Genomic DNA, 22,523 nt, shown 5'->3' with positions numbered 1-22,523 from the left:
CCCAGAGAGGATAGGACTGATGAGCAAGCAGTACTACAAATTTGGACCACCTGCAGTGTCGGCTATAGGAACCTCAATAGCAAAATGTGCGCAAAGCCGTTGTCCAAACGCTTCGCTCACGCTTTAACCATTTCTCATGTGTCACCGGTCGTATGTTTTTGTCTGGATGTATTGAAAGATGACCGGATTGCCAAAGCTCTATCAGATTTTCCACTCATAAATAAATAATCAATGTATGATGCGTCGTGAATTTTCCACTCCACTCATAAAAACAAAACACATTTTGTGTGATACATGCATATTTTTAGAAGAGATTTTGGACAATTGAAATATCTTAAAATGTTGTTGTGCTATTTAAGAATCAATTTGGATGGACAGAACTGAGTTGGGTGATTTGAAAAAAAGATATATAAATCCTTTCACTCATATTAAATTAAAAAAAAAAAAGGACTTAGAAAAGTCTACCTGAAAAAAGTGACAGCTAGCTAGCGTATGCATCCATCGGGGTTGTTGGACAAGCACATTATCATGGCAGCCCCTTAACAAATTATGGGCCTAGAGAACTGGGTTCCTTTAAAAATAGTTTAGGCAAACGGGCCAACTGATTGATGGTGGGGAAATTACTATCAGAGTTGACTACTAGTATAAGATTTTTGATCGGACTCCAGCTTAAGCGGCTGGGAGAGAGTTCTGAAGTGGGTTGAATGCTCGAATCCATCGGAGTGGCGGCCTAGCACCCGTGAAATCTGCAAAATGAAACCCAGCAGCCCATTATCATTTTCTCCTTTGGGTCGCCAGTCGAACGTGCGTAAACAGGGACTATATATCTTTGTTTATGGGCTTAGAGCGGAGGTCTTCCTTTGCATGTTAGGAAAAATGAAAGAAGTCAAAGCAACAGCAAATGGTACTAATACAAATACTACTAAATCTAATCCGAAGAGAAGTCAGTTTGTCATTTGGAAAGAAAAATAAAAATAATGAGGCAGCTGATGATAGGGTGTTAATTGTTGGTATTTTAATTATTAATTTTCCCTTCTATCCCTGACAAATATTGTGTTAATTGCTGATATTTACTCATATTTGGTATCGGGACTTAATTTCAGGAATGAAGCAGAAAACTACCAAAAAGGAGGGACTTTATGGAGAATATGGAGACTTCTAAGGGCTTCAATCCTTAGGCCTTGGATTGGTGGGGACCACAAAGCTATAAGTCATTTGGGCTCTTAAAAGAAAGGAACGTAGAGAGACTTGGGAGAAGAAGGAATTTTGGAGACTTTGTCCACATGTGTGGGGACCACCAGAGAGAGCTTTGAGTCATCTGACTTTTGGCTTTTTAAGGGGAGGACGTACAGAAGAAAGGGGACCTCTAGTTTAGCTTTTTAGTTTAGTTCTAGTTTCCTTTCTCTGGACTGGCCTCTGACACACGCCAGGTGTTCGACAATATTCCCCAACGGGAAAAACATCTTTTATTCCTTGCTTTCTAGTAAAAACGCAATGCCTTTGCAATCCAGTACTTTTGGCTGCAATTCAACTATGAGGAGTGGCTAATTTCTTCATCTAGTCAGAGGTTAAATCGAAGCTTTGGTTCGACAAAACTGTGAGATCGAATTGATTTCCCTACGTTCTTTAATTTGCAAGTGTTTATATATTTCCTGTTCACTTATGCATATGATTATTTCTTGCAATTAAATACTTGATCACTGTTTAATTGTGTGAGTAATTAACAGCCATCTAAGAGTGCTCAATCCGTAATTGTTGGGTAATTTTAGTGCATGTGGCAAGTGATATGATTCAATTGTAGTAGAAACTTTTGAGTCGTTGTTGTGGAAATATATGATATAGCCTAAATAAACCGAGCGTGTGTGTTTGTTGGTTATAATTGGTGGCCAGTCTAATGATTAATGCTGTCAATAGGTTAAATCCTAAGAGCGTGTTTAGGACTGCTTAATTGGCTAGGGCAATAACTACAGAGCTTGTTGTGGTTATCGAATCAGTAAGGTTAGGCAGGTTGTCAGAGCTTGTTGACAACCATAACCAGTTTATTTGTAAATGAAAGATTTTATCTCTGCATCTGTGATCAGTGATTCGAACCATAAGTGGAGATTATACCTTTGACTAGAGATTTTCCTTCCGTCAATTTACTTTATATTTTTAATTTGAGCAATTAAATTAGACAGTTCCATATCAACTTCCCCCATTTTTATTTAATGTTACATTCATTCAAAATAAATTCCCAAGTCCCTGTGGATTCGACCCTGCTCGCTGCTATATTCGAATTTTGTCTTTCACGTAATTAATACACTTTGGTATATCGGATCAAGCAAACTCTGGCACCAGGGTGAAGCTAGTAACCCATTGCACAGCCTAAGTCCCTGCTCCAGTACCATAGTGGACTTAATTCGTGACTTAAGAGTAGGAATTTTATTTTTGCTGGTTTGACACCCAACAAATTTTGGCGCCGCTGCCGGGGACTTGGTGTCAAAATAAATTTATTTTCTTTGAATTATATTTTCTTTGTTTATTTTTTATTTTTATTTTTATTGTTACTGGTTTATGCCTAGATCTTCTCGTACAGGTGAACTGCAATATAATCCTGAGATAGAGAAAACTGCTCGTGCATTGAGAAAAGCAACAAGAGAACGAGCAGAGGCATCCTCCTCATCTACTGGACATAATTCAGTAGTAGATTTTGTGGATTCATTTAGTGAGACGGAAGAGATAGATAGCACCATGGCTAATGAACGGACATTGAGAGAATTGGCTGCACCAGATTTAAATCAACAGCCTCTATGCATTACTTATCCTACATTAGAGGTTGCATTTGAGTTAAAATCTGGACTAATCCATTTACTTCCTTCTTTTCATGGCTTACCAGGTGAAGATCCCCACAAGCATCTCAAAGAATTCCATGTGGTTTGCTCGACAATGAAACCTCAGGGAGTCACAGAGGAGCAAATTAAATTAAGAGCCTTTCCATTTTCCTTAGCCGATAAAGCTAAGGATTGGCTCTATTATCTGCCCTCTGGGTCAATATCCACATGGACAGACATGAAGAAGCATTTTCTAGAAAAATTCTTTCCTGCATCCCGAGCTGCAAGCATTAGGAAAGACATCTGTGGAATTCGACAATTCAATGGAGAGACTCTACATGAATATTGGGAAAGATTCAAGCAACTATGTGCTAGTTGTCCTCATCATCAAATTCCTGACCAACTCCTCATCCAGTATTTTTATGAGGGTCTGTCCCAAACTGACAGAAGAATTATTGATGCTGCCAGTGGGGGCTCCTTAGTGAATAAAACACCCACGGAGGCAAGAAATTTGATATCAAGTATGGCTGCAAATGCTCAACAATTTGGAGACAGGCAGGATAACACGACTCGTAGAGTCAATGAGGTAAGTAATTCTTCAATAGAGCAAAGATTAGATTGTCTAACTTCTTTGGTTGAAAAGTTAGCTATAGGACAAATGCAGCAATTGAAAACATGTGGAATCTGCTATGGTTCGAGTCATCCAACAGATATGTGCCCCACACTCCAAGATGATTCGACTGAGCAGGCTAATGCAGTTGGATTTCCAGGACCACCTCAGAGACGGTATGATCCCTATGCAAACACCTATAATCCAGGATGGAGGGATCATCCTAATTTTAATTATGCAGTAAGGCCACCAGGATTTTCACATCAGTCACAATATCAACCTAGACCTCAACTTTCACAGCAACAACCTGCTCCTAAATCAGGTATGTCACTTGAGGATATTGTGAAATCTTTGGCTACTAACACTCAACAATTTCAACAGGAGACGAAAACTAGCATTCATAATTTGGAGAATCAAATGAGCCAGTTAGCTTCCACAGTCAATAGATTGGAATCCCAATTATCTGGAAAGCTACCTTCGCAGACAATTGTCAACCCCAAGCAAAATGCTAGTGCCATCACATTAAGAAGTGGCAAAGAGTTGCCTGAGCCGAGCAAGAAAATTTCTGAACAAGCAATCGAGGAAGAGCTCGAAAAAGAGGGGAATGTGTCTCAACCTAGAGCCTTGGAACAACCAGATTTTGGAGAAAAATCAACACAAGTGGTTACACCTCCGCCTCCATTTCCTAGTCGACTGGCAAAGTCCAAAAAGCAAGAGCACGAACAGGAGATTTTGGACACTTTTCGAAAAGTTGAGGTAAATATCCCTCTTTTAGATGCAATTAAGCAAATTCCTAGATATGCTAAATTTTTGAAGGAATTATGCACTGGTAAGAAAAAGTTGAAAGGAAACGAGAAAGTGCATATGGGAGAAAATGTTTCGGCAGTTTTGCAGAAAAAATTGCCTCCTAAATGCAAGGACCCAGGTATGTTTACTGTCCCTTGCAAAATAGGTAATATTAAAATTGAAAAAGCTATGTTGGATTTGGGTGCTTCGATAAATGTTATGCCTCGTTCTATTTATAATTTGATGAACATTAGGCCTTTAAAAGAGACGGGCGTAATAATTCAACTGGCTGATCGATCAAATGCCTATCCTGATGGAGTTTTGGAGGATATTTTAGTGCAAATTGATAATTTGATTTTTCCTGCAGATTTTTATGTGCTTGATATGGAGGATGATAATTCTAATTCATCTCCAATACTGTTAGGGAGACCATTTTTGAAAACTGCTAGAACAAAAATTGATGTTTTCACTGGCACATTGACTATGGAATTTGATGGTGATGTTATTAAATTTAATATTTATGATGCCATGAAATATCCTGGTGAATCTCATTCAATTTTTGTTATAGATGTAATTGATTCTTTGGCGCAGCAAAATTTTGAATTTAATAATGACGATGCGTTGAAGGTTGCTATTTCTACTGGTCTCTGTCAGGAAAATTTGCAAAAGATAAAAGGGAAGTTTGTTTTTCCTTTTGAATTGCAGGAAGTTATTTTTGAATTGAATTCTCTTTGCCCAGAATTTTCCAATGTGTCTTACTTGGAATTACCTCTGTCTCATTCACAGCTTTTGCCATCTATTGTGCAAGCCCCGAAGGTGGAATTAAAGCAGTTACCGGATAATTTAAAGTATGCATTCTTGGGAGATGGAGATACACTCCCAGTAATAATTTCCAGTAAATTGACTGCTTTAGAGGAAGAAAAACTAATTCGGGTGTTGAAGGACCACAAGGAGGCAATAGGATGGACAGTGGCTGACATAAAAGGATTAAGTCCAGCCACTTGCATGCATCGCATCTTGTTAGAAGATGGTGCTAAGCCTTCGAGAGAGGCTCAACGGAGATTGAACCCACCAATGATGGAGGTAGTGAAGAAAGAAGTTTTAAAACTTCTTGACACAGGTATAATCTATCCCATTTCGGATAGTAAGTGGGTAAGTCCTGTTCAAGTAGTTCCTAAAAAGACAGGAATTACTGTTATTGAAAATCCTAAAGGTGAGTTAGTGCCCACTCGAGTTCAAAATGGGTGGAGAGTTTGTACCGATTTTAGAAAATTAAATGCATTAACTCGTAAAGATCATTTTCCATTGCCTTTTATTGATCAGATGTTGGAAAGGTTGGCAGGAAAATCTCATTATTGCTGTCTTGATGGTTTTTCAGGTTTTCTACAAATTCCAGTGGCGCCTGAAGATCAAGAGAAAACCACATTTACTTGCCCTTTTGGTACATTTGCCTATAGACGAATGCCTTTTGGTCTTTGTAATGCGCCTGCTACATTCCAAAGGTGTATGGTTAGTATATTTTCTGATTATGTGGAGAATATCATAGAAGTGTTTATGGATGATTTTACTGTCTATGGTAATTCTTTTGATGAATGTTTAACTAACCTCACAAAAATTCTTAAAAGGTGCATTGAGACTAATCTTGTTTTAAATTATGAGAAATGCCATTTTATGGTGGACCAAGGCATAATTTTAGGCCATGTGGTATCTGCAAAAGGAATTGAGGTAGATAAGGCTAAGGTAGAAATTATCAAATGTTTACCTTACCCTGCAAGTGTGCGGGAAGTTCGCTCTTTTCTTGGCCATGCAGGTTTTTATAGGCGTTTCATCAAAGATTTTTCAAAGATATCCCATCCTCTATGCAAATTACTTCAAAAGGATGTGGTATTTCATTTTGATGATAATTGCAAGAGTGCATTTGACACGCTCAAGGGATCATTGACTTCAGCACCAGTGGTTCGACCACCAAACTGGAGTCTTCCTTTCGAGATAATGTGTGATGCCAGCAATTTTGCTGTTGGTGCAGTACTTGGCCAGAAGGAGGGCAGAGCTTCTTATGTCATTTATTATACCTCGAGGACCTTGGATGGTGCCCAGTGCAATTATTCGACTACGGAAAAGGAGCTTTTAGCTATTGTTTTTGCTTTAGAAAAATTCCGTTCTTATTTACTTGGCACTAAAGTCATTATTTATTCTGACCATGCAGCTTTGAAATATTTGCTCAACAAGAAAGAGGCCAAACCACGACTTATAAGGTGGATTCTCCTACTCCAAGAATTTAATTTGGAAATTAAAGACAAAAGGGGTGCCGAAAATATGGTTGCTGATCATCTCAGTCGTTTGATCAATAGTGAAGGACCTGCTCCCTTGAAGGATAATTTTCCAGATGAGCATCTTTTTGTAGTTCAAAAGACAACTCCCTGGTATGCTGATTTAGTGAATTATCTGGTTACTAGAACGCTACCTAATGATTTGTCTAGAGCTCAAAAGGAAAAAATTAAAAGTGATGTTAAATATTATGTGTGGGACGAACCATACTTGTGGAAATATTGTTCTGATCAAATTATTCGCAGGTGTGTGTCTACAGAAGAGGTTCCATCAATTTTATCTTTCTGTCACTCATATGCGTGTGGTGGACATTTTGGCCCTAAGCGAACTGCAAGAAAGGTTTTAGAGTGTGGTTTATTTTGGCCAACTTTGTTTAGTGATGCATACTTATTTTGTAAATCATGTGCAAATTGTCAAAAGACAGGTAATTTAAGCCATAGAGATCAAATGCCTCTTACTCCTATACTGGTTTGTGAAATTTTCGATATATGGGGTATAGATTTTATGGGTCCATTTCCTTCCTCTTTTGGTAATATGTATATATTACTTGCAGTTGATTATGTCTCAAAGTGGATAGAGGCTAAGGCAACTAGGACTGACAATGCTAAGGTTGTAGTTGATTTTATTAAATCTCATATTTTTGTCAGGTATGGCACGCCAAGAGCAATTATCAGTGACCGAGGGACACACTTCTGCAATCGAGTAATGGAAGCATTGTTGAAGAAATATGGCGTCACTCACCGGGTTTCTACGTCCTATCATCCGCAGACTAGTGGTCAAGCAGAAATCTCCAATAAAGAAATCAAGTCGATACTTGAAAAGACGGTGAATCCCAATAGAAAGGATTGGAGTTTGCGCTTAGATGATGCACTTTGGGCTTACCGTACAGCTTTTAAGACCCCCATAGGTATGTCTCCTTACCGATTAATTTTTGGCAAACCTTGTCATCTACCTGTGGAATTGGAACATAGGGCATATTGGGCAGTTAAAAATTATAATATGCGGATGGATGAATCTGGAGAACACAGGAAGTTGCAATTGCAAGAGTTGGAGGAAATCCGAAATGATGCATATGAGAGTTCTTGCATTTATAAGGAGAAGACAAAAGCATTTCATGATAAAGCAATTTCAAGGAAAATTTTTTGTATTGGTCAAAAAGTACTTCTTTTTCACTCTAGACTTAAACTTTTTCCTGGTAAATTGCGTTCTCGTTGGATTGGACCTTTTATTGTGACTAATGTGTTTCCTCATGGTGCAGTAGAAATTCAAAGTCTTCACACTGACAAGATTTTTAAGGTTAATGGTCATCGTCTCAAACCTTTTTATGAAGGATTTCAAGTTAATAATGTTGAGGAGGTGACCCTTGCAGTGCCTGAACTCTCTGATTGAAGCATTATTTTGTCTAGCCAAAGACTTTAAAGAAAGGCGCTTTTGGGAGGCAACCCAATTGTTCATTTTAATTGTTTGTTCAATTCCGTGTGGTAGTTTAGAGGTGTTCTCCTTGAATTCGACTAATTTTGGGTTTCAGTTTTCGTTTTTGCCGATTTATAGGTGCCCTTCAGTTTTGACGTGCCCGCGTGATGACGTGCAGGAAGCTCACAATGAGAATCGTCCGAAAGCCACAGTGAAACGCGACTAGAAAACGCGAGTTGAAGGCGCGTTTTCAATCGCGTTTTCACTCCTGCGAGATTTGTGCACAAAACGCGACTTATAAAACGCGAGTTGAAGGCGCGTTTTCAATCGCGTTTTATGTGTCCCAACAAAGGCTTCAGAAACGCGATTTCAGCTCATTTCTTCCTCTCTTCTTAGTTTTCCAGGTTCAGACTTTGGAGGCTCGCATGGTCAACGTCGATGCCAATGTCGCCGGCATGGCACATGATTTGGCGCAGTCTCTGTTTCTTACAGGCTTTGCACCTCCGTTTCCACCTCGCCCTTCACTATGCCCCGATTTCAGGGAAGTGTGGTTGCTTTCCCTCTCACTTTTGCTTCACTTTTGCTTTTTATTTGTCACATTGAGGACAATGTAGGATTTAGGTGTGGGGGGAGCAGTTATGGTGCTAGTGTCTTTCATTCATTTTCTTTTTCTTCTTTTTAGTGATTAGCTCGTATGTGATGCCAAGTTTGATGTTGGATTGTTGCCTTTATTTCTGCTATTGCCAAGTTTTAATAATAAAAGGGTACCAAGTTAATGTGGTTGAATCCAAAAACATCTCTTTGGTGAATATCAATGATTGTTTTACTCTTATAATTTTTGGTTAACTTTCCTAGGCATAGGGAATGATTATTGGCATTTTCGTGTGAATTGGTCCGGTTATTAACTTTAGTTCTCCATGTTTGAAAATGAGGCTAGCTGATGCAAGTTTTCTTTTGGTTTTTGTGTTATATTGAGTTTTTGTGATTTTTAACTATGAATAAACTTGACTGTACTCCGCTATTAGTTACTACTGAGTAACCGGGGATCTGCACCTAAAAGTGTTGATTCTCGCGTCAAAAGGTAGTAACTTCTATGAGTACGTGGTCACGTGGCGATAGAAGCTGAGTAACCGGGCTCCTTCATCTGGCCAATGTTGGAGTTCGCGTCAAAAGGCTCAAATGGCTAGCGACTAAGTCTTTTGTTACTATTGAAAGAAAAAAAAAAGGAGAGAAAAGTAGAAAAAATGTGAAAAAAAGTTGAAGGTTGTGTTAGTGTGTAATAAAAGTCAGCTTGCCGAATTATGGATTTAATGTTGAGATTTTGGTTAATAGTTGGACCATTTGCTGATAACTGTTGTGTGTCATTCCTTTTTCTTAGATTAGTTAACCTGGAATTAGAGGCATTTGTGGTTTAGAAGCTAACCGGAGTGATGTTTCTTGGACTTGACCATTGATGCTTGAATATTATTTTTCTTGGTATCTTGGCAATTTGTTGGATAGAGCAATAGCCACTATCAAATATTGGTGTTTGTTTCTTGTTCTCATGCTTGAGGACAAGCATGGTTTAGGTGTGGGAGGAATTGATAGGGTGTTAATTGTTGGTATTTTAATTATTAATTTTCCCTTCTATCCCTGACAAATATTGTGTTAATTGCTGATATTTACTCATATTTGGTATCGGGACTTAATTTCAGGAATGAAGCAGAAAACTACCAAAAAGGAGGGACTTTATGGAGAATATGGAGACTTCTAAGGGCTTCAATCCTTAGGCCTTGGATTGGTGGGGACCACAAAGCTATAAGTCATTTGGGCTCTTAAAAGAAAGGAACGTAGAGAGACTTGGGAGAAGAAGGAATTTTGGAGACTTTGTCCACATGTGTGGGGACCACCAGAGAGAGCTTTGAGTCATCTGACTTTTGGCTTTTTAAGGGGAGGACGTACAGAAGAAAGGGGACCTCTAGTTTAGCTTTTTAGTTTAGTTCTAGTTTCCTTTCTCTGGACTGGCCTCTGACACACGCCAGGTGTTCGACAATATTCCCCAACGGGAAAAACATCTTTTATTCCTTGCTTTCTAGTAAAAACGCAATGCCTTTGCAATCCAGTACTTTTGGCTGCAATTCAACTATGAGGAGTGGCTAATTTCTTCATCTAGTCAGAGGTTAAATCGAAGCTTTGGTTCGACAAAACTGTGAGATCGAATTGATTTCCCTACGTTCTTTAATTTGCAAGTGTTTATATATTTCCTGTTCACTTATGCATATGATTATTTCTTGCAATTAAATACTTGATCACTGTTTAATTGTGTGAGTAATTAACAGCCATCTAAGAGTGCTCAATCCGTAATTGTTGGGTAATTTTAGTGCATGTGGCAAGTGATATGATTCAATTGTAGTAGAAACTTTTGAGTCGTTGTTGTGGAAATATATGATATAGCCTAAATAAACCGAGCGTGTGTGTTTGTTGGTTATAATTGGTGGCCAGTCTAATGATTAATGCTGTCAATAGGTTAAATCCTAAGAGCGTGTTTAGGACTGCTTAATTGGCTAGGGCAATAACTACAGAGCTTGTTGTGGTTATCGAATCAGTAAGGTTAGGCAGGTTGTCAGAGCTTGTTGACAACCATAACCAGTTTATTTGTAAATGAAAGATTTTATCTCTGCATCTGTGATCAGTGATTCGAACCATAAGTGGAGATTATACCTTTGACTAGAGATTTTCCTTCCGTCAATTTACTTTATATTTTTAATTTGAGCAATTAAATTAGACAGTTCCATATCAACTTCCCCCATTTTTATTTAATGTTACATTCATTCAAAATAAATTCCCAAGTCCCTGTGGATTCGACCCTGCTCGCTGCTATATTCGAATTTTGTCTTTCACGTAATTAATACACTTTGGTATATCGGATCAAGCAAACTCTGGCACCAGGGTGAAGCTAGTAACCCATTGCACAGCCTAAGTCCCTGCTCCAGTACCATAGTGGACTTAATTCGTGACTTAAGAGTAGGAATTTTATTTTTGCTGGTTTGACACCCAACAGCTGACTTTTGCCAATTGAAGAAAGACAGATTCACGGAGTCATGATTTAGTATTTACCAACGTCTGCCTTTTGCCAAATATGGGAAGTTTCACTCGCTTTTTTTTTTTTTTTTTTTTTTCTTAAATTAAAAAAGAAGAAGAAGAAGAAGAGAGAAAGTAAAGAATTGGGCATTTGAGGCCACGACACAAGGCAATACTGCTAAACATCGATGATCGACGGGAGGCAGGCTTCTCCTCTCCTTTTTCAAAAAAAAAAATAAAAAAATTTGGAGTCGAAATATTAAAAAACATAATCACCGTCTTAATAATTAAACGTAAGCAGTGTGATCCATTCCCACTCACTCGCATTTCCATACGGTTTATTATTACTACAACATGTTGGATACATATATGTATTAGTAATTTAATTGCATTCCGCAGCTTCTTAAGTATTATTGACGTTTTCTGCCTTTGACCAACCCAGTGTCATATTATATATATGTCTGACTCTCAATTTTCTACAGGTCAGACAGTCAAACTACCAGGCTGCTAAGACCGCTGTTTCATAGTAATTGTTTATTTTAGCGAGCGAACCACGTTTCCAAACACCAAAAAAAAAAATTTTCTGTTTTTCCATTTTATCATTGCTGAAATATGTTCGTTCTCCAATAAAATATTCTTCAACTTGCTTATTAACAAGTAGGAGTAGCATGCCATGCATGCATTAAGTACACAAGTGCTGCTAGCTAATTGTGTTGAACCTTCCACTAAGTAAAAGTTTATAATTAACAAACCCAAAATTTCAGCATTATTTCTATATATTATTCACGTTGCTGCCCTTTTGACAGTATTGAAAGACAAAAAAAAAAAAAAAAAAAAGAATGCACGAGGCATACCAAAAATAATAATAATAATTCTTTTTCTTATTACCTATTAGTTTTTGAGTAAGTGCACTCCGTCTTTCTTCTCCTCTCCTTCATATTAATATTGTTTTTGTCCTAAATCAGTAATGCTTTCAAACTTGTCATTCCTCCTCCACATATACGCATAATAAACCATTAAAGTGCTACTAGCTAGGAAAGTGTACTTTGGTTTGTACGTTCCTTTTCTCGATCAACCGAATCATCAAGAGCTCCGACATTAGCAAGTGGTTTATTACGCAAAGAAGCTGATCAATGTTCCTTAACTACGAGTTGTGATCGAGACTGAGGATCAAATTACTGAATAATTAAGCACCAAATTTTGCTTATAAATATAGCATGTATTTAATTATATTAGTGATGAAAATGATATGTCGAATTTGTGGTTTGAAAATGCCGTTGCATTGTTGATGAATAGCAGCATGTCACCATGGAGAACAGTGCATTCCGGATAATGCACGTAAGCCAGCTCCATCACTAGCTTTTCTCTTTTCTCCCATGCCACGTTATGTTATGTTGGAGTTTGAAAAGGTTAACTAGCTACCACCATTGCTACACACACAGCAGTTACGTATATACGAAAAACGCAATTACCATTTTGATGCAAACTTTCTTACATATGGAAGCCTAATTAGCCAAACCCAGATGTACGTTTTAGCAGTATGTTCCATGAAGCTCAAGAAACATAATAGTATGTATATATACTGATTGACAACTGACGAAGCCTTCATCAAATTATTGATATACGTACCAACACTATCATATATATATATACATGCTTTGATCTTCTATACACACTCAGCTTATATACGGTCGGATTTCTCAATCAATAAATATTGGCATTCAACGGTAGGTATGTAAGTAACTGAAAAAGAAAAAATATATACTTTTTTTTTGAAATAAGCATTGCTTAACTACAATCTAGGATCACAATTCCCACCAAATCAAAACTTGGAGTTGAAGAATTAGATGGATAAGCATGCAAAGGTGGATCCAAATTGTAGTTTCTCATAGTGGAATAGCACGACGAACTTTCTCGTGTTTCTTACGGGTTGGAGACACACTCTCCCTGAATAGGGAATTAGGGATAATTCCGCAAGAGGTGACGCCGGGTGCCTCTTTGTTATCTGTCCCCATTACACTCGTGGCTGAGGGGTTGTGAAAGCTAAAAGAGGCATCACTGGAACTTCGCTTTCGCTATTGATTGCTACGCAAAGGATTAATCAAGAATGAACCCAGAAACAGCACCTGAATGATCAGACTCCTTGAGACGGTGCTAATGAAAGATACAGACAGTACGTACTACTACTCCAAGATAAACCACCTGAAAGCTTATACTAGTGCTAGTAACATGACGGCCGGACACTACGATTGTGAAAATTGCAGGCACAATACAAAGAAAACTTCTTCGAAGCGGGTTGATTTTCATTCATTTCGATTCTCTTTTTAAAGAGCACTGAAAGCTATATATATATATATATATATATATATATATATATGTTTTTCTCAAAAGTTGCATTCTATTTTGTTTTTAAAAAAATTTCTTTCAAGTATTCCTTGTAAAAGATTGCATCCACAGAATTATATAATACGTTACCTCAAAAAAATCTATATCACCTATTCGAGAACTCTTTCCAAGAAATGAATCACCACCACCTTTTGGGACTGGGAATTATTTGGATTTTGTTGAGGAACAAGGGCACGGGGGGGAATTATGGGACTACCAAATCATTCCAGAATTACTTTTTATGGGATTTGATTGACCGGAATCGACCACTTTTCTGATGCCAGAGTAGTCCTCTACAGGTGGACCAAATTAAATTTCGACCCCACCTTCTCACTATCAGATGCAAAATCAAAGCCACACGTAGCATATTGTTCGATTGTTCATGAGTCCAGGGAACTGTCCCGTCATTGGGAGAGCGACTCTTTAAGTTTTGACTTCTGTATCCGGAAGGAAAATTTTGGAGCAGCTCTGTGTCTGTGGCGTGGAGTCATTATTATTATTGATGTGTATTTTTTTTTCTGGTGAAGAGTTCTGCATTAACTGCTCTTTTCATGTCACTTCCAACTAATCGGGGAGTGCCATTCTCTTTTTCCCGATTGGTAATCCAATGCCAACTTTCCATAGATTTTGTGCTCTTCTCACAGGCCACAATAGGGCAGCCTAGATTCCACCTAGCATCTGTACAATAATGTAAATAAATACAGGGTTCAACAAGAAAGAGTAACCGAAAACCAACACCATGAACACTTGTTCTAATTAAATGGTGATAAATATATTACTGCTATTTTAATTTGACCACAAAAGCCAACTGGGCTGAGGCCAAGCACATTTGTACCAAAGCAAATATGTTTCTTCTGTTTATCCTATCATATCACCGACAAGAGTTCTTATTCAATGTGACATGACATATATAGACTACGGATTTTTTTTGAAAAAAAAAAAATGATAGATGTGCCATGATATAATCCCCATTTCAATCGTGACTCGGGGTAAAACATGCTTATTTATGCAATTACCAATAGAATCACAACGTTAACCTTCTTACCATCCTAAACTGTCATATCAAACTTTCAGCTACCCACCAACGAGAAGAAAATTTTTAAAGGCAAGGGAAAACCGACGTGGCTCAAAGAAACTTGTTTTTCAGAATTTTTAGTGGACTCCAGTTGTACTTTGGAATATTGATACTTGGATTGCATACGTACTCAGATACGTACAACTTGTACTGTACACGATTTGTGGTGAACTATCTTTTTTTTTTTAAAAAAAAAAAAAAAAAAAAAACCCTCGCTCTTGTTTCCGTTCTCACACCCTTCTCGTTCCCCAATTATTAGACTCAAGATTTAAACACTGAACCTAACGGATTTGGAGCAAAGACATTTGTTAGGTCAACCATTATTGAACAGTATAATTCCCTTTGAATAATTTGCAATTCTATATGAACTACTTATAAAATTTCATAATAGATACGCAATTATTATGCATAGGTCACATGAACAGTAATAAAATATCGTACACTTCTGCTGTAAAGATGTATAAGCAGTTCAAAACGAGTTACAGTTTGCACATGCAGTGTTATATCATTCAAAATATTTATGTTATTCCATTTAGAAATGGTTGACCTGACAACCGGCCAATGAGGAGATTGTGATGAACTAACATTTAGTTGCCACTTGTTACCAAACTATGAAGCCCTGATAACACGTGTTAATCACGTGTCCAAAGTCTTCCTTTTTACTATTGCCTGTATAAGTGAGTCATTCATTGATACCAGCAAGAAAGCTCTTCCTTCTACCGTGTTTGGATTGAACTGATCTATCATGCATGTACATACCCGTATAATTTCATGTGAATTCTCTCCATGGCATAGTCAATTAAAAATAATTTATGAGTCATTCGGGTAATTGGAGCTGCACCATTTCTCTCATCTAACAACAATTATTACTTCATTTGAACTATTTTCTTTCCAACCATATAAGGTAACCTAATTTATGAGATATGGACTAATAGCTGTGTCCACACGTATAGCAATTTTGTAAAATTTAGAACACGAATATCTCTTCAGCTTATCTATTAATTAACTTATTTTAATGCAAAAATCTCTCCAAGTTTTGAAGATATATAATAATCATTATAAACTCCTAAACTTAATATTGATCCAAATTTGACATGGTAAATTATTGATTCTAAATTAAATAATGTGGTTAAGGATGTAAATATTTAATATATGCTATAAAAACTACGTACAAAAAAAAAAAAGTGCTATCTGGTGCATTTAAAGTCTAGCAGAACGACGTTGCTATGGACTGATTTGCTTTTCGTTTTTCTTGGTAACTTGTTTACTTTGTCCATATAATGCTTGTTTGAGCCCCCGGACTAATGTTTGTGCGTATTTAGCAAAACTATATTATGTCTTTTCGAAGTTAAAATTAACTAATTAATTATACCTAAAACATGAATTTATTAAGCGCGGCACCACCCACAAGGAATTTTGAGCTGAATTTGCTCTAGGTATGACTAAATTTTGGAAGAAATTGAACAAAAAAGCAGTCGCCAATTAGAAGGATACTTTGACTTGGGTTAAGTAGGGTGTGATGATCTGAATGCTCTTTAGTTATGAGTTCCTAAAATCCAATGTAACTAAGGACCTTTCGACTGTTCCGTTTGGATTACATAAAATATCGTTGAAATCTTCCTTAATACTACTATTAATTTGAAGGTAGACAAATGCTAATATCTGCACTTAAAAATGTGGGAATGCCTACTCAGCATGCGCCTGTAGTTTGTGTATATTTGATGCTAGTTCCAACAGCCCATGGTATCTCAACTGATGAAGTGGATAAATACTTAAAAAAATATATATATCAACTTCGTTCCAATCAAAGTTGGCTTATGCAGTCTAAATTAATTCCATACTGATAAAATATGAAAATTTTTGACATTCCTCGATCGTGTAATACATATATAGTAAATCTGATATACACTGATAGTGTATACACTATTACGGTTGGATGCACGACATATATACAAAATTTAAATTTCAAATTTAAATTCAAATTATGTATCGTGTATCTAATAGTGAAAGTGTATACAATGTATAAAAGATTCCTAAAAAGTCTAATAACGAACTAGTACTACTCCTCCACCTTTTAGAGTTCAAGTGATGCTTTGCAAAGCCTTGATTTGATAAATTAAAACAAGCATTGTAAGTCTGAACTCATAAGATAAGATGGGCAGTCCATCATGACTCTTGCATACTAATTAGAAGCTAAGCTGTTGAAGCACGATCTCGACGGGGGAGGTTGAACTTGAGTTGCACCTTTTGTTTTTTTTTTTGAGTTGCACCTTTTGTTGCTATTCTAATTTTTATCCGGAACCCCAAACAAAAGATGACCGGGAATCTACGTGGCAAGTAAAAAAGAAAGAGAGAAAATAAGAATTTGGGGAAGGTTTTACAATTGAAGTGATGGTTTTGTTTCAAGGGTTGCGGCTCTCATACTACTTTTACTTTCATAAAATAAGGTGAGTTGCATAGGTTTTTTTTTCTTTTTCTATTAACATAAAGTGAAATTCTTTTGTGACAAAATTCAAAAGGAAAATAGTACGTAGTTTCAAATTTTATTAGTGGATCTACAAAAGAAAATAGTTTTTTACTTGTTTTTATAAAAATATGTATTTTATATATTGTTACTGTTGAATGTATGACAACGTATCTAAATTTAAAGTTAAAATTAAAATTATATATATAATTAACTCTATAAATATAATAATTAGAAAAAATTTTTATGATAGCTACCGTGTATGAAAGATGAGACTAAGCGCTTAACCATAAATTTATACGCTTTTGGGTGTACACGTGGAAGATCCAGAACACAGCACTTCTACTTCGAGGGACCACTTTGGTGGCTTCTATAAAAGGAACGCGGCCTACAAAGATTCCTGCCGCCGCCAACTCCTCTCTCTCTCTATACACTATTCTATCACGTTTTCATTCTCTCTGTGTCTTTCTCTCTCACAGACTACACACACACACACTAGAGGACTTCTTTCCAACGAGAATGTATACCTCTCTATAGCTTCTATCTGTGGGCCATGCAGCTGCTGACGGACGGCCTTCACCACCATTTCCATTTTCTCGGCCTATGTTTTCTTCATCCCTCACTAACGAAAATTTCTGCGTTTTCACGGGCAGGGCGGGGAATCCACAATTGCTTGACCAATATTTATTTGGTCCCTTTATCTATTAGGGATTCAACCGTTTGTTTCTTTTGGGTATCAAATCCACAAGTAAAATTTACCGTTAGACAGTGAAAAAAATATTAAATATTAACCCTTATATTAAATATATTATTAAATATTTAAAATTTAAATTCACAAGAGTTGAAACCCCAAAAAAAAAAAATCAAGAATAGGAATATATTTAAACTCTAGATACATTCCAGTTTGTAAGATTAATGTATTCATTCCTTAAGGCGGTAGATTTATATGAACTCTACATAACCTCTTACGTTTTATAGTATTAGGAACCTTCAATTGCTTTTTGTTTTTTTCCTATTTTTCCCAAGGACAGACAGTTTCCTCACAAGCAATGTGCTATTTTCACACATACATATATATATATACACACACACGCACACATACATATATATATATATATATGAGTGTGACACTTTTGCTAAAAATCGTCATCTCTTCTTACTTGGAAGTTGTAACTTTGGGGTAACTTTGGGGTGTACTTTCTTGTATATTACTATAATAGAATTTGAGAAATTGATGAGCAAAATTGGTGTTAAAAAGTGGACGTCGAGTTGGATGGGTTCAACTTTCAAGCGAGTTTGTCCGAGGGATGGCAAACAAAGCACAAAGACAAAGGTGAAGGAGTGAGCATCGGGTAATAAAAAGTATATAATAATCAGAAAAGCCGGGTCCGAAACATCATTGGCGGATGCAGAGTTGGGTAATGTATGCGTGACATCGGAAGTCACTCACGTGGTATTCCCATTATACTACAGTAAAACAATCAATACACAGCAACACAGTAATTGATGACTTCCTACAGTGAACAAGCAATTTTTGATGTTAAGTATATATGTGTAATTTAGAATTATGCCACGTCTCAAATCATTGCTTCTCAACTTTTCTTCCTAAATTAATCTAGAACAAGGACAAGGGTCTATACTCCCTAATCTGGTTCAGGCCCCATGGACTATGTTTCACAAATTCCATGACTATGAATAGGATTAAAATAACAAGCAACAAAGACATTCCTGTAAAAGATAGTGGAACCAATTATGCACTTCTACAAACATTATCATATTTGCATCTATATATATCTATACTTACTAATACCCCAACACCCGTCTTCTGTAATGTAATCATATATATATATATATATATATATGCCATTAAATTATCAGTTATAGCTTTAAAGAAACGAAAAAGCTAATATGCAACTATTTCACAAGGGTCGATTTCAAAGAATGATGGTGTTGAAAATTGTCCCCCCGATTAAGCTTACAACTTTTTTTTAATATTGGATCCATCCCAAAAGAGAAAAATCTAAAGGCAAAAATATATATATATATATATATATATGTTACTATTAAACCAAAAAATTACATAATACAAAAGATAATAATCAACAATTAAACTTGTCCTTGCCTAGCTACAAACTTTACTCGTGTCCTACACATTATATTCTTGGAGGAAGGATTTGAGAACTCTGCAATTCCTCCGTATGTATCCCCAACCCAACAATCTCTCTACCTCTCTACGCAGTACTTGTATGTTTTACTTGTACTGATCAGTACCTTGATTTCCAATTATTTTCCCCTCGAACAGTAATCCTGAAGCTGAGTTCCATTAAGTAACTAAATCTAATAATTGTCGCCTTTTTAATTAAATGTGTTACTGTTGAGCTGCTGTTGGAAGAACCAAGCATCCTCATCATTCCACAGATTGTCGGATACATCACCGCCGTCCATCCATGCGTTGTTTTGCTCCATGAGGTGGAAGTCCAGGGCTTGGTTAAAGTAACCCGTGGGGCTAGTCAAGGTCTCCCCATAAGATAGCTGGTTATTTGCTTGATAATAATCTTGGTTATTGCTCTGTTTGACTGGATAATTGTAACAATCGGTCAAGTCTGAAACAGGCGAGAATTGTGCCGTAAATGAGTCAGATGAGGCAGGCGTGCTGGAGTTTTCAGGCGTATAACTGGTGCTCCTGCTGGGATTCATGGTAACACGGCCGCCATATGTGCTGGCCTGTGGCAGAATCACTTGGCCGGCGGAGCCCACATCCGCCACCATGCTGGTATTCCCTTGGTGGTAGTTAGAGTTGCTGGTGGTGGTTGCTGTGGCCGCCGTGGCCCTAGCGGCTGTGGAGGAATCAGCTCCGGCTGCAGCAGCTGCCTGAATTCTCTCGACTAATCTTGGCATCCATAGATAACGCATGGTGTCCTTGAATTGCTTGCTGTTCACGTCACATTTGAGCTGCTTGGCATGCTTCTGAACCCTGGTTCTCCAGTAGTTTTTTATTTCATTATCAGTTCTGCCAGGCAAATGTTGGGCAATTTTCGACCACCTATATGTAACGATTTGCAACAGATTTTTAATGTCGTTAGAAAACCCACATCAAGTAACGCTATCCAAGGTTAAAAACAAAAAAAAGAAAAGAAAAGAGGAATTAAAACTAAGAATATCGTATCATATACATAATGAGGGGATTTGAGCATGTGTGTATATATAGATATAGATATGTATGTACCATACCTATTTCCCCAACGAGAATGGAGTTCAAGAATCAAGAGTTGTTCTTCAAGAGTGATGTTTCCGCGACGAACATCAGGGCGCAGATAATTTAGCCATCTCAATCTGCAGCTTTTTCCAGTTCTCTTCAGACCTTTAAAACAAAAAAAAAAAAAAATCATCATTAGAATTAGAAGAGACGTGGCCACATAGAATAAAACAACGGTGAGTAAAGCTGATACGTCAGTTTCTGAGAACAAAAGTTTTACTAGAGAAGGAAAAGGAAGTATCCATTTTCCCTTTTACTTTTGCTCTTGGATACTACTTGTTTTGCCATTAATTTTTTTTAATTTGGTTGCGCTTTAACTTGATTGAGTTGGTGGGATGAGTTCTTAACCGGCTTCTCAAGATCATGTTGTACGGCTACACAACTAAAAATGTACTTGGTACAACATCAAATCTCGAGAAATACCTTTGAACCAAGCTGATCATGGGATGAAAGAGATCAGAGGAAGCAAAATTGACAAAAATTTGGGATGGATGCAGCTGGCTCATGACTCATGAGTAGATTATTAATTACTGGTATTTGCTTGGATGTGAGAAGAGATGGGGAAGGCAAATATAGTAATTACCAGCACAGCGAGCAAGAGAATTCCAGCGACCTTCGCCATGATGGGCGATGTAGTTGATGAGGGTGAAGTCTTCTTCAACAGTCCACGGCCCTCTTCTGAGGTCCATGATCATCATCATGTCTTCTTGATCAGCAATAGTAGTACTACTAGCGCTAATTTGCTGCTGCTGCAGCTGCTGCTGGTTGCAAACTCTACCACCGCCTTTAACGTGATCCATATATTACCGCAAATGGAGAGACTGATTGATTGGTGCAAAAGGTATTGATGGACGGACTTGGAGTTGGGGTGGTTGGATTGGATATATGTATATATAAGTACACGGTTTAGAGAGAAAGAGAGAGAGAGAGAGATGAAGAGGGAGTAATGAGAGAAAGAATTGTTACAAGCACCACTAGACTCGGTAGAGAAAGAAAGAAAGAATGAAAGGGGGAGGAGAGTTAAGATTGGATTAATACACATTAGGATAGAGAAGGTTAGGCTTTATATAGATTTGATAGAGAGGTTTGAAATTGGTGAAAAAAGGTGCCCCCATCCCCATGTGAGAGAAACAAGAGCCCAAGTAGCCCGAGCCGCAATAGGACTCGGTTTCTTCTTAATTAAACCCACTAATTAATACATCTTTCACTTAAAACTTGTCTGCAATTATTATTCTACTACTTAGCTTGGCCATTGGCCATCGTGGGGGCTTTGAGAACTTTGACACTTTGACTTTGCATTCCCAGCCCCCCCCCCCCCCCCTTTCCTTTGTGTTTTTGTTTGTGCTAGCTACACCTAATTATTATAATGATAAAATCAATTCCGCTGAAATGTCAGTTTCCTTCTCCTTTATTCTACTAGTATTTTTCTCCCCCCCCCCTTTCCATACCACTTGTCATGGAATTGTTGACTTCCCCACAGTTCCTTTCCTTCTTTAAATTACAATATTTTTCTGCACATATCATTTTTTTTTCCTTTTCATGGACCAGGATTGGTGTATTGGCAAATGGCAATAGCAAAAGAGAGGTTTTGTTTTTCTTCTTTCTTTATTTGTGGCAAGAGTTAATTCACACAATTAGAGTTCCTCATACTACTGAATTAGTGTCAATATTGTACTTCCTCGGTATCAGCACTGATAAGAGATTATATATACAAAAACCCTTGGTAAGGTAACACGTGTGCGTGCGTGCGTGCGTGCGTGTGTGTGTGTGTGTGTTTTTTTTTTTTTTTTTTGAAAAAAATGATCAATAACTTGCAAATTATATGCTGCTAGTGAAACAAAGACTTACATGGAATTGTATCTGAGCCGAATGGGTTTGGCACATTGGAAGACTATGAATTAACATTAAGTGATGAAAAGATATGAATTAAAGGTTTTCGTCTTACGTGTGAACTTCATACTAGTCGATAGTTAGCAATTTATTCCACCTACTCGTAAATATTTCAAGTTTTTTTTTTTGTTGGGGGTGGGGATTCTCTTCAATGTGGCTAGGCAAATGTGACCCCAGTCTACTCATGCTCACAGCTCCATATAATTCTATCAGAGGGTAGCGGACCCTGCCCTTTCTTTCGAGAGTGTGGAGCAATCTCTGAGGACAATAACTTCTTTCTATTCTCCGCATAAAAAAGTCCATGCGAGAGATTTATTACCATAATTAATGCCATTTGTGTTTGTTACCATGTACTCCCCAGTCCCCACCCAAAAAAAAAAAAAGTTGGGAATTTAATTCCGATTCCAACCTCAGCGAGTATTGCTTACAAATCAAACTGTACTTTG

General features: G+C 37.3%; 2 protein-coding genes across 2 annotated transcripts; one reads left to right on the top strand and one right to left on the bottom strand.

Annotated features, from left to right (window-relative positions):
* Positions 1–2,553: 2,553 nt before the first annotated feature.
* On the top strand, positions 2,554–5,612 carry LOC113764887. Its single transcript, XM_027308929.1, has 4 exons — positions 2,554–3,742; positions 3,818–4,788; positions 4,993–5,225; positions 5,585–5,612. The coding sequence occupies exons 1-4, from the start codon at positions 2,554–2,556 to the stop codon at positions 5,610–5,612; spliced, it is 2,421 nt and encodes an 806-aa protein (XP_027164730.1).
* A 13,412-nt stretch (positions 5,613–19,024) lies between these two features.
* LOC113764886 (transcription factor MYB108-like) lies at positions 19,025–20,987 on the bottom strand. Its single transcript, XM_027308928.1, has 3 exons — positions 20,771–20,987; positions 20,163–20,292; positions 19,025–19,974 (listed from the first exon to the last, which is right to left on the bottom strand). The coding sequence occupies exons 1-3, from the start codon at positions 20,985–20,987 to the stop codon at positions 19,287–19,289; spliced, it is 1,035 nt and encodes a 344-aa protein (XP_027164729.1). The 3' UTR covers positions 19,025–19,286.
* Between the last annotated feature and the right edge of the window lie 1,536 nt (positions 20,988–22,523).

The sequence above is a fragment of the Coffea eugenioides genome, chromosome 3 (assembly GCF_003713205.1).
Source record: "Coffea eugenioides isolate CCC68of chromosome 3, Ceug_1.0, whole genome shotgun sequence".
Taxonomy (NCBI): Eukaryota; Viridiplantae; Streptophyta; class Magnoliopsida; order Gentianales; family Rubiaceae; genus Coffea; species Coffea eugenioides.
This window is presented reverse-complemented; position numbering and strand designations above follow the sequence as displayed.

What these genes read in the sequence shown, in the direction of transcription:
- LOC113764887 (XM_027308929.1), top strand. Translation starts at nt 2,554, where the DNA reads ATGCCTAGATCTTCTCGTACAGGTGAACTGCAATATAATCCTGAGATA. An exon ending in ACAACCTGCTCCTAAATCAG is followed by an intron (nt 3,743 to 3,817) that starts GTATGTCACTTG and finishes CGAAAACTAGCA; the next exon opens with TTCATAATTTGGAGAATCAA. An exon ending in ACTTGCATGCATCGCATCTT is followed by an intron (nt 5,226 to 5,584) that starts GTTAGAAGATGG and finishes ATGGTTTTTCAG; the next exon opens with GTTTTCTACAAATTCCAGTG.
- LOC113764886 (XM_027308928.1), bottom strand. Translation starts at nt 20,987, where the DNA reads ATGGATCACGTTAAAGGCGGTGGTAGAGTTTGCAACCAGCAGCAGCTG. An exon ending in TTCTCTTGCTCGCTGTGCTG is followed by an intron (nt 20,293 to 20,770) that starts GTAATTACTATA and finishes TTTGTTTTAAAG; the next exon opens with GTCTGAAGAGAACTGGAAAA. An exon ending in CATTCTCGTTGGGGAAATAG is followed by an intron (nt 19,975 to 20,162) that starts GTATGGTACATA and finishes CGTTACATATAG; the next exon opens with GTGGTCGAAAATTGCCCAAC.